The sequence below is a fragment of the Pagrus pagrus genome (genome assembly GCF_965226575.1).
Source record: "Pagrus pagrus genome assembly, chromosome: 19".
Lineage (NCBI taxonomy): Eukaryota > Metazoa > Chordata > Actinopteri > Spariformes > Sparidae > Pagrus > Pagrus pagrus.
Window position 1 is genome coordinate 8,796,369 of NC_140203.1, and position 12,332 is coordinate 8,808,700.

Sequence of the window (12,332 nt, forward strand, 5' to 3'; positions counted from 1 at the left end):
TTTGGTAGCCATGAAGGCAGTAGATGAAGAGTCAGGAGTCATAACGATACATCCTCTTGGAACCATGCATGCTTGTACCAAATCATCTGGTAGATGCTGAGATATTTCCCAGGATGAGAGTAATTTTTGATCTCCTTGTGGCACTTGAGAAAAAGGTTGGCTCGACAAAGTCATTAGGATTCATCCTCTGAGGACCAAGAATGTCTGTACAAAACTCTATTTATTTATTTATTTTGTTTTTTTGGCGGGAGAACGAACCTGCAGATTTGTAAAAGCCACAGTGGGACGATGGGCTCACATCCCCCTCCACCTTCACCCCAGACTCACACACACACACACACACACACACACACACACACACACACACACATACATGCACACAGCCCCCTCTCATAAGCTGTGATGAACACTGAGCCACTCTTCTGTGCATGTTTGTTTAAAAAAGAGCCAATAACCCCAGAAACTTGCTCCTTCTCCCTCTCTCCCTTCATCTCACTCACTCTCTCTCCTCCTCTCTGACTAGGGTGAGATGGGAGCCCCCGGTCCAAACGGAGTTCTTGGGCTTATTGTGAGTAGCTTGTTCGTGTGTGTGTGTGTTTCTGTGCGTAGTCTGAGTGCTCTCCTCACTTTCAAACATCCTATTTATCTCAGACACTTATTCCATAAATACGTAGCTGCAAAGCACTGTATTTAAATGAAACAGAATATGCCTGCTTAATTGAAAAAACGCTCTCAATTAGCTCTCATCATCATTTACACTGCCAGACACTTTTGTGGGAAACCAACCACCCTCTGTATGATCTCTACCACTGTAAACATATTTAAAATAGTGAGAGTGGATGGAATCCCAGACAAGTTATTTTGACTGTCTGAAATTCTTGCGCCTCCCACTTCCTCTCACGACAAACACGACACGATCCACTGTACGATCAATCAAACAAACCCTAACAAAGCATGTTGTTTTCCTCTTCAATCTCCCTCTTATTAACTATTTTTGAACAGGAACTCCCCCCCTGCCCACCCATCACCTTGCCCTCCACGCCTGCCCGGCCCCGACAGCCACATAATTGTGTCTGATTATAACGTCTCCCTGGTTTCTCTTGTCGTGTCCCGTCTTCACCCATGGCTGCTGCTCCTCCCGGTCTATTCTAGGCCACCGGTGGTGGCAGCAGGCCTGTAATTGGAGGACTCTCTGATTACAGCTCTGCTCTGAGCTCTGTGTCCTCTGCATCCATCTGCCTGACTGTGCTGTACAGTGCTGCACTGAGCTACACTTCAAAGATATAAATATACAAACACCCTCCTCAAGGGACTGGGGTGAAGGCAGGCCACTGTTGAAGAAGGGAAAGTGTTATCAGGACAAAGAAGAAGGACTTTTTTCCATGTGTCACGTACACACACCACCTTCCTCTTATCCTGCTTTGATATGATGGAGGTTGTGAAGGTTGTTGCACTGACCAGGAATTGAACCTGGGAGCCCCTTGTGGCGGGCATTTATAATAAATCCTGGAATCTGAATTTAATTCAAACATTATAGAGGACAATATATTGTATTTCTTCATGCATTTCTGCAATTTGGACAGGTAAGCATGAAATATGTGTCTGATAGAGACAGTTAAGTGTCAGTGGGCCCTCTAGAGGCCTCTGGCGCCATAGAACATAAAACAGATACTGTTGTTTTTTAGAGGCATATCACTCCAGTTGAATCCTGAGTTAAACTTATTAGAGCGCTTATTAGATTTTCCCAGCTGAAGGAGAAGAAACAGATTAACCTTCCAACTCTTTTTTTTTTCGCGGTACGTGATCCAGTAACATCCCCTGTCACACATACAGATGCTGCCGTATTCACAAAGAGACAAATATTTAATACGCCGAGCCAACGCCACGCTGTAGGTCTCCACAAGAAGAAAGTGCAGAGCAGAAGAGAATGAAAATGTCACGTCAAGCAGCCATTCGTCACATTCGCACCATTTGATTCAGGCTTCACATGAAACGCAATCTTGGCGTCGGACTGCGACAAATTCCTTATCTCTAGAATTTGGTCGTATATTATTCACCCATTGTTTTGTGACTGATGGCAGCATGGATAATCTGGATGCAAGACAATGAAGCTTATTCTTGCTTTCACCGAATGCCAAAGTGAACTGAAGTGCACTCATTGTATCTGTTTGTCTGAGCCATGTGTTTATCTGTACTTTATGCATATGATATCATTGAATCTGAATATGTTTCTTGTTTGTCCCCTGTTCTGGCATCAGGGTGATATGGGACCTGTGGGAGAGATGGGCCTTCCAGGACCTTCTGGACTGAAGGTAATCTTACACAAACACACAGATGGAAACTGTTACCTTCAATGTATCTTGTATTCTCTTATTTGGACTGACTTTTACTCCAATTCTGACTTATTTAAAACAAGAGAATGGCCAATAAGCCATAAGTCTTTGGCAATGTCTGAAAAAAAAGCTTAGGAAGTCTGCCGGCCATTCACCTCCTCAAAGTTTAGCGTGTTCCATCGAGGGTTGATTTTAAGTGGGGTTTGGTTCGGTGGGGTCCCTTTCTAACTCATCTGTTGGTGCTTGTTCCAGGGGGTGCCCGGAAATCCAGGAGAAGCAGGACTGAAAGGTGATAAGGTGATCTGAATATTCCTGTTATTGGCCTGTGTTTGAGCAGCATGTGATGGATATGTACTCCTTTGCATCTTACTGTACTTTTGAAAATAGAGCATGCTTTCATTAGGTGCCACCTTCAAACACAATGACACACACTTCTTTTGCTCATTGAAAACATGATATTTGATAGCTTTCTCTGATTTCCACTAATATTAGTCCTTCCTATGTCATTTCTCTAAAATCCCCAGTGTATTATGTACCTTCACCTGCCCTGATTTCATTTTTAGGGAGTAAAAAGAGAGGCCTTATGTTGAATAAGCATACAAAGAAGATTGAGATAATGAAGGGAATATGGCTTTTCTAGTTAGTTATTAAAGGACACCACTCTCAGCTTAGCTTAGACTCTTAGCTTAGCTTAAAGACTGGGAACAGGGGAAAACAGTCCAGCACATTTCTGTTTTTCAGTGAATTAAAAAAAGATGATACAAGGGTTTTAATAATGAGCTTCAGAGATGTTTATGGTAGATTTTCTGACCTTATGATAGAGCAAGGTTAGCTGTTTCCCCCTGTTAGTTAAGCTAACCCCCTCCTTCAGTGGGGGGATTCACAATTTAGGGGCCCGCACAGCAAAAGCCTGTTCAACCTTGACGAGGGCGAGTATCGAGAGCTGCTTGACAGCTTCTGAAACAGAATCCCAAGAATGAACGTACATATAAAATCCCAGATTTAAGATAAGGCCAGCAGTACAATCTTTAAATCATTCTGCATTAGCTAGTTAGTCAGTTGATGTTTCTCCTCCTCAGACCAGAAAAATGTACAATTAGAATTGAGCCTGGGGCAGATAAAAGCAGAAATCACCTTTGTAGAAAAGATCTTGCTCCTTAATTGAATAAAACATGATTGCACCACTTTAAGTAACCTCTAATGACTGGTCTGAATAAAAGAGTACATCAATATTATGCACTGAGACCAGAGTTGGAATCAATAACTGACTGTAATTACTAATCTGTATGACTCTGAACATGTGGGTGTCAAAATTATTGCTGTCAGTGCCTTACATAAGACAGATGGACACCACATGAAGTACTTGGCTTATGCAATGAAGTAGATTCATTATGTGTGGTTGTCATTAATGAACGGACTGGTAATTACTATTGTTTGTGGAAAACATTGTTGATGAAGATGTGATTGATGAAGTAGAAACTTACCTTCCTACTCATGTTCTTCATGTCTCTTTTTTTTCCCGACCATACCTTCCATCTGCCTGCATCAGGGTGACGTTGGGATTCCTGGAGAACAAGGGGAGATCGGGTACAAAGGAGACAAGGTAGAGCACCACTGCGACACATGTACAACACACACACATCCAGAGTTACACAGCTTTTGTTGTGCCTTCGATAATGACTTAGCCAGATGTGCTGTGTCCATCTTGTGGAAATTCTTATGTAAATCCTCCTCATTTGTCTGTGTGTAAGCAAAATCCAATCCTTTTAGCATCATAGAACAGAGTGGTCCCAAGAGATAACAGAAATACTGAGCAGAGTCATGCATGTCTAATGTCTGTTTTTCCAGAAAAGAGATCAGGGTTCTGTTTTTTTGCTTCTGAATACTTGTCCGACTCTCTGTCTTAGTTTTTATGTGTTGTGTTTGTATTGGACAGGGCATCCAGGGCGCTCCAGGGTTACCAGGCATCCGTGGGAAACCAGGACCACAGGTTAGTAAAAATACAGTAAAATGCTGCGTTGTCTTCTTAAGGATTAAAGGTGCAATATATAAGAATTTTTGTATAAATACTAACTAAAGTAATCAACAGAATGTGAAAAGATAGCAGTTTTCAAATTATGACGTGTATGTTTTGTGTTGCAGAGATATCAATTTAAGTTAGCATGCTAACCAGCTAGCCCCCACCAGTCCTGGTCCATAGCTCATTTGTTAGCGGTGTAAATACACACTCTAGCAGAGTTAGATCAGAAGTTCAAGCTGTCATAATAGGGCCACAGCCAGCCCGCAGTTAGCTTAGCTTAGCATAAGCTATGCTTAGCTTAGCATAAGCTAAAACTTAAAGCTTTAGCATCATGTTAAATGGACAGATATGCAAGGGGTGATAGTCATTTAAGACATTTCTCATGTTCTTGTTTGTCTTTGTTCCAGGGCAAGATAGGAGAGAGAGGCCCTGATGGTACACCTGGACCTCCAGGCCCGGAGGTTTGTATTTACATTGCTGTATTGAATGTGGGTGTCTGTGTGTCAGACGGACAATAGAAATCATTTCTTTGTTTGACTGATCACGACAGGGTTTCCCTGGTGACATGGGACCACCGGGAGAGAACGGCCTTGAAGGACCAAAGGTGAGTCATCTTAGCTGAGAAGATTATCAACTGGCAGATGTTTCAAAACACAAAACAGGACAGGACAGGAGTCTAAAGTCATGCTAGCAGTAGTCTGACTCACCCGATGTAGACAGCTGGTATAAGCCTGTCATAGACCATTCCTTTGTGTGCCATTTTCCTCTGACATGAAGCTCAGACATTGTACCACTGTGTTCTGGGGCAAAGCAATCTGATGACTCGTTATCATTTCACTGCCTCCTGATTGATGAGCAACTTTAAAGATAATAGATAGTTTAATCTGAGGGGACATTGGACTATATTTCAAGCTAAAACAACAGGTTGATAACCGATTAGCATCCAACAGTTAACGTTAGCATTCAACCACATTCTAGCTAACGTTACCATTTGATAAGATGCTGTTTGATGCAATACGATTAGAAAAAGGTGTATATTAATTCAGATATGTCAACACACATCTTGGAGAGGTTTGTCTTAACCTGGAAGTGAAACACAGCATGTAATCAAACGATAATGTTAGCTAGGAAGTTGTTGAATGCTAACGAATGTGCCTCCAGATTTTCACTGTCCATCCTCTTTTCAGTTGTCGATCAGTTGGGAAGCTGTCAAATTAAAACGATTTGTCATATTATTTACGTTTATATGACTTGTAACCTTATTCCAGCATTAAAATTTTCCAGTCTTAGGAAAATGGCCGCCGCATGAATGAGGTCTATTGGGCATCTATTTCAGGCATTTCATTATGCTAGCTTGCTATGTTAGCACTCAAAGCAATGTACAGATAAAGCTGATGACAGTATTAGTTTTGCAGGTATTTGGTTATAAATCAAAGAATTGGCATTAACGGAAAGGTTCGACTCTCACCAAAGTCATGAGGCTTTATTCTCTTGGGACTGTGCCTGCACAAAATCCAGCCAATAGTTGTTGAGATATTTCTGTCTAGACCAGAGTGGTGGACAGACATTGCCTTCCCTAGAGCCACATAACTCGTGCCTAAAAACATATGTGTAAATACTGCATTTACCTTTCCACATTAGCGTTCATTTGACGACTCCTTTTTACCCATCCAGGGAAAGCTAGGGGCCAGAGGTTTACCGGGGCCACGAGGGGTTCCTGGCTTGGAGGTAAGACTGTCAGACACCGCCCACATCAGAACGACCCCTAAGCGCCAAAAAGCATTAAAACTTTTACGGCACAAGGCTTCTCTTTGCCGAGGGCTGCTTCATGTCCCCAAACATAATTCATGCTAAGATCAATATCATCTGTTTCCAGGGAGATGAGGGCCCAATCGGACCGCCAGGCCCAACAGGACTCGAGGTGAGCCATTAGATAAACGCCTGAGGTTGCAGGGATCACTGTTATTCACGCGTGTTTAGTCACAGGGAATCATTCAGTCTGCATGTGCATTCATGTAAGTTTGTGAATGTTTGTTTAAACCGTATCCCAGAAAGGACAAACCATCCATCATGTGCATCGTTGTGGTTTCATTCCATATCCGTTGTATGTCCGTGGCAAACAAATCAAGGGAGGAAGAAGCCTAAAGAGGGTTAGAAATATCACGCAGCATCTAAATTGTGAAGCTAAATTTGGTTGCATACTTTGCCGCACAGCAAGCCAGTTCACAGTCTTTTAGTTTGTAGTTTTCATAAGTAAACTACATATGGTCTTACTTTAAATCATGTGTGGCTCGCTTTTAGCCTCGCCTAAACTGTATGCAGTACAATTTAATCACTTAATTTTATTCATGCATCCCAAAGTTTGTTGTGCCACTTTAAGAGTTGATATGCAATTTATTTGAGGGAATAAAGTAGATTATGGATTATTCATGGTTTATAGTTGTAGGATAGTTGTTCGGTCTCGTCCTGCCACAACAAAGGACTACTTGCAATCCATATTCTTGGCCACCAGGGGGTGATAACTGCCATCACCATGTTTATAGGTGGCAAGATTTATAGCTGCTATAAAATGCTGGAAGATGTTAATGGGCCACTGCAGAAATATAAGATTTGTTGACTTTATTTCTCAAATGCTTTATTGACTGACAAAGAAAATTGACCATTACTCTTTTTTACTTTTTCATGAAAAGGTGTAGCTGTTTTTCTTCATCAGTTCATCTTCACCCTCCTTCCAGTCACCCTGTACTTTCTTTGACTCCAACCCCCTCCGCAATGTCTCCGACCCACTCGCTCTTCTCATTCTCTAACCCCCTCATCTCCTCCTCCATCTGAGGGGAAGTGGTGTATGACTCCTTCAGGAGCTGTGATTGATCTCTGGCCAGGTGCCACAGGTCCTCCTACTGCTCCACCTCGTCCGTCTCCTCAACCAGCTGTCTTTTAGCTTCCCTGCTCTGCTCCGAATGACACCCTCTTTCTGCCTCTCTTACCATCTCTCACACCTTCTCAATTGCTCTCCATCCCTCTCCTGGAGCCGTTTCTGCTCTTTCTCTAAGTGTTTCTTTCTTCGGTTAATGCGGTCAATCGCAGACTCAAATCCAAATCAGGTGATAAGAAGTCCTGGTCGGCTCATATTAATTCTCATGTTACTGTAGGAATCTGCTTTTACTGTGTGCTTCTGAGTGAAATACAGTGTTCGACTGTACTGTCTTGTGAAGGCTGCCAACCTTTCTGGAGTCAAACTTTGGAATTGTTGAGTCACGCAGTCTTTAGGAGTTTGGCTTACACATTTGTGACCCGCAGTTATTGCTGGTAAAAAAGCACTTAGCCCCCCTCTTAACCTCTGGAGTTACTGTCTGTGCAAGAGGAACATTACAGTCATTGAACACTTTCCCAGCCTGCCAAAATGTACTGTCAGCATTACCTGTAAACGCCATTACATATTTGGGCGGTATGCACTGTACAGCGAGCTGCAACAGCTGCAGAGTGCTTCCCTGCTCCCTCTTCAAGCTGTCATCTCACAGGAAGCAGATCCTTTATATTCATTGGGAATTTATGATGAATGGTAATGATGCATTTAAAGGCAGAGTGTATGTCTGTTATTCACTATTCATTTGTCTGTGCTGTGTCCTGTTTCAGGGTAGAATGGGCAGAAAAGGATTTCCTGGGAAGGTCGGGCCGGAGGGAGTTAAGGTGAATAAAAGTCAATACCTCTATCTATTTTTTTCCCTTTTGATTTTATATTAGAAACAAATGACCAGTAACATTTTTATCTTTGCAGGGAGAGACCGGCATCCCAGGAAATGTTGGAACCATGGGAGAAAGGGTAAGAAACCCTGACACAGCTACTTTCATTTTTTTTCCAAATGTCTATCCATTCATCCATCCAACATTGAGTCCTTGTGTTTCAGGGCTTGGTGGGTTTCATCGGACCTGTGGGAGAGACAGGACTGGCAGGAGAGAAGGTAAAATAACTCGTTCTTTCCGTGGTAATTCATTGTTAGAGGTTTGACGCAAGATGGCCATGAAGACTGAATGTTATGCTCATGTATACTCAGGGGGACCGAGGAGAGATGGGCCATCCCGGACCACCTGGTGAAAAGGGATCCACGGTAAGACAGAGCGGATTTAAAGAGGAAATAGACAACTCATTCAACTTTCCCCACTTCTAATGTTTCCCTGCAGTATTACTGTTAGCAAAATGGCTACCACTAGCAGCCTGTCTACTGTCCAAAGCAAAAAACAACTGCAACAATCCCGAGTTGACATAGACACCCTGATCTCAGTGCTATGAAAAGGCAGAGTAAAACACTTTGTTGTATTAATAAGTAGGCAGGATGTGTTGCTTACTGTTCTGCTAGAAAGAATGTTGTTTTGAACTGTCTCTAGTCCAGGTGGTAAGTGGAAACACATATCAGTGGGGGGACAGACACAATACCGGAGCACTTTCCATTGAGTTAATACCTGTTTACCTCGGTTTCTATCACTCTCCCTCTTTGCCTTCTTTGCCTCGTGCATCAGCGGGATTCAACAGTTTCTACACTTATTTCACTTGTTCCAACATTACCTGGGTATAGCGATTAGGGAAGACAATGCCTTTTCCTCTTTTGGTTTCCTTTGTGCCGCAATTTGACTTTTGTTTTTTACGAAAAAATCCAGCCCGCTGGCAGAACAAATAGTATAGCAAAAGTAAGCCTTAAATTGAACCAATCTATATGTCGATGGTGTCATTTTTCTACAACCATCAAATTTTGCAATCAGTATTTACTTCAGAATGATACGTTAAAGCAAAAAAGTTACCAACAAGTTTGATAAAAAGTAATTTAGCATAAATATGAGCTTTCTGGGTCTAGTATCATTAAGAAAATCCTAAGAAATGGCCATCTTAAACTAAACTGTGTGTGTTATTCCCATGGGAATACACTGATGTGTGATATAAGGTCAATGCACAAGGACATGCCAAAGGCGAAAGGAGGTACATCACCCACCATGGACCATTTAGGAGCATGTTTTCTAAGCAGTGGTTTGGCACTTGGCAGGAGGCCTTTAAGTGGAAAAAGTCGTAACGTTGGTTTAAACAAAGGAAGAAACAGTTCCAAGGGATCCCTTCCAATCATTTGCCTCCTTGACGGTGTTAAATGGCCGCAGGAAGTGCTGAGGTTTCATTACGAAACAACAGATTTGCTCAAAAGAATAATGAAACAAAGAAAGATGACACATTTTTAGGAATCCATCCATATTTACTCTGACACCAGAGTGTTTCCATGTTTCATGGCCTACACTCCCTCACTGTCACACACCTTGCCTTCCTCTTTCAAACAGAGCAAGTGGCTGCGCCGTCATGCTCTGTCTTTATCTGATATGGACCGTCTGATGTATACTGTATGACTGGCTGGAGTGGATAAGAATTTAGTCATCATTCTTGCTGAAACAGAGAAAAGTTTCCTGCTGGCAGACAGCCAGCTGGATTTCTCTCAGGACTTAACCACACACACACACACACTTGCACACTTATAAGGAAGTGCTCTGTTGTCCCGCTCACCCAGCTGCAAAACAGAAACAGACCCTCTGGAAAAGACTGCATCATACAATGTGAAGGGAGCTGACCAGCTGAACATCTATAGCCGCTAACAGAGAGCTCATGATGCAGACATTTATGATTTATTCCTGTGGATACATGAAAGCAGAGCAGCCTACTGTGCTATAGGTTTGCACATTGAATAGATTTTATTGCGTTTATCCGATCTGAGTGGTCCGACTGAAAAGACTCCCCATTTCATAGTTATGCTTTTACAAATGGGCCGGCCAAAAAGCGGGTCCAATAAAAGAGGAAGAAAAGCAGCCAAAAGCAGTATGTTTTCAGATATAAAATCACCTCCTCGGGCTCTCTGTTTTTCTCTTTTTCCCCATTGTCTCTTATTGTTGCAGTAGATGTGGTTTCCAGCGCTGTGCAGAGCATTTCTGCAGATGTATGTTTGTACTTAATCGAGCGTGTGTGTGTGTGTGTGTGTGTGTGTGTGTGTGAGCATGTGTGTGTGTGTGTGATGGAAATCCAATTTTTTAGCTCACACAAAATCAAACTGTATGGATGTAGAAGTGAGTTTGTGTCTTTGACTTTGTTAAACGTGACTCCAGTGATGTAACATAAATGTTTAGTTTAGTTTTAGAGTAGGCTATCACAGTTTGTGTGGCAACAAACACACATACTCCTTAAAGGATAAGTTCACCCAAGAATGACAAGTAAGTCTTTATGTATCTACGCACTCCCGTGTCGATGGAAAACATCTTTTCGAATCAGTTTGGGCTCTCAGGGCTTCTGTAGACTTGGATTAAACCTGACGAGTTGTATGGAGCCATTTTCCGTTGTTTTGTTTCTGTTGTTTTTCACATTTAAAAACAAATCACCATCTGCTTCAGTTGTTCTTTCTGCAACGCTGTTTTGCTGTGAAGCTCCAGGAATGTTTTCTGGACTTCAAAACTTCACCAGACTTTCCATCATCATGAGGGTGAAAAGATGCTGACTAGATTTTAACTTTTGGGTGAACTTATCCTTTAATGACTTAATTGTCGCCGAGTCCTTGCTCTGTAAGTTTATAATTCCCTGTTTTGTTTCAGTTGTAATCTATGTATTGTGTGTGTGTGTACATATAATAGGGTCACCCAGGGACACCAGGTGAAACCGGGCCTACAGGACCACCAGGAAGACCAGTAAGTCAGCACTCTTTTACTCACACTTCCTCCCTTCTTGTCACTCGATTGTTTACAACTGATAGTGTATAGTTAATGAGTTGTATGGTTATCAACATCGGGGTTTAATCCAGGTTTAGTCTGAGGCTGAGAGAAGCGTTGATGGCTATGTCAGAGAAAACTGACAAACAAAAATGTCTTTGAGTGACTGTTTCTGTGTACAAAAAGCATGTGTTGACGATGGTCATGTTAATAACCCACAGTCTGCAGAAAAGGTTTCTCTGAGCATGATGAGAGCTGGCAGCCTCCTGCTGAACCTGCATTACCCTCCCGTCAGTCAAAAGCCCAACACCTATAACCAATTAGAAGCTGCCCCTGCCCTCCGTTTCCCCTCGCTGTGTCCTTGCCACAGCCGGGTTTGACAGAGAGCGGGGCTGAGCGATGGTGGAAGGCGGGGGCCACTGAGCCACCAAAACAAACATAAATATGGGGCTCAGGGGTGCAGCGGGACAGGATTCCAAAGCCGGCCCTTTAATTGGTGTGAGTGACAGATCTAACAACAAACCCCATAGTGTGTTCTCGAGGTCAGGCTGCCCCCCCGGGTCAACAACCAGGGGGCTCTGTGCTCTGTCAGTGTAAACCTTTGTTTAATCTCTCCGTCTCTCTTTCCTTTCCCCCCACTCTTTTCCTCTTCATCCCCTTTTTCCTTTGTTCGTCAGGGCCCTCCTGGAGCGTCTGGGCCAGCCGGTACCAGAGGACCCAAAGGCCTACGGGTAAGTTGGAAGTGTCACACCTGGTATTTTTGTAGCTATCAAACTTGTAGAAAGTGTAGATACACACCCCTTTGTTTTGTGTATGCTGTAATGTGTGTGTGTGTGTGTGTGTTGGAAAAATTGTGTCTGAACATAATGAAGTGATATGGAACTGCCTCCGAGCTGAGGTCATGTGTGTTTAATGGACATGGCTGCTTGCGTAACACAATCTCGGGTTCAGAGTCAAAGCGCGAGTCTGTTTCATCCTTTTTAGAAGTCAGTGCTCATTATAGCTGCTGGAAGAGCTCCAGTGATGTAAGACAAAAAGTTTTTATTCCATATAAATGGAACAATGACTAGTAAGTTGTAAGGAAAGACCCGACGTCAGTCCAGCTACATGACGTTCGCTGTCATGGAAAATGTGACTGGCTTTTGTGGTAATTCTGGAGGGTGCTTTGCAGATAAATTTAGTAAACTGGGGGACGGGATTTATGGGAGGGATTAGCAGTTTATCAGCTTTTTTAAAGTGCTTCAATGATTCTC

General features: G+C 42.7%; 1 protein-coding gene across 2 annotated transcripts in view; it reads left to right on the forward strand.

Moving 5' to 3' along the window:
• Positions 1-12,332, forward strand: part of col27a1a (collagen, type XXVII, alpha 1a) — a 75,809-nt gene that overhangs the window by 45,897 nt on the left and 17,580 nt on the right. For both annotated transcript variants that reach the window (XM_084383017.1, XM_084383018.1), the window contains exons 14-28: positions 524-568; positions 2,259-2,312; positions 2,586-2,630; positions 3,883-3,936; positions 4,270-4,323; positions 4,761-4,814; positions 4,904-4,957; positions 6,028-6,081; positions 6,230-6,274; positions 7,990-8,043; positions 8,132-8,176; positions 8,262-8,315; positions 8,409-8,462; positions 11,005-11,058; positions 11,757-11,810. In XM_084383017.1, coding sequence (XP_084239143.1) covers positions 524-568; positions 2,259-2,312; positions 2,586-2,630; positions 3,883-3,936; positions 4,270-4,323; positions 4,761-4,814; positions 4,904-4,957; positions 6,028-6,081; positions 6,230-6,274; positions 7,990-8,043; positions 8,132-8,176; positions 8,262-8,315; positions 8,409-8,462; positions 11,005-11,058; positions 11,757-11,810 — 774 coding nt within the window. The remainder of the gene's footprint in view (positions 1-523; positions 569-2,258; positions 2,313-2,585; positions 2,631-3,882; positions 3,937-4,269; positions 4,324-4,760; positions 4,815-4,903; positions 4,958-6,027; positions 6,082-6,229; positions 6,275-7,989; positions 8,044-8,131; positions 8,177-8,261; positions 8,316-8,408; positions 8,463-11,004; positions 11,059-11,756; positions 11,811-12,332) is intronic.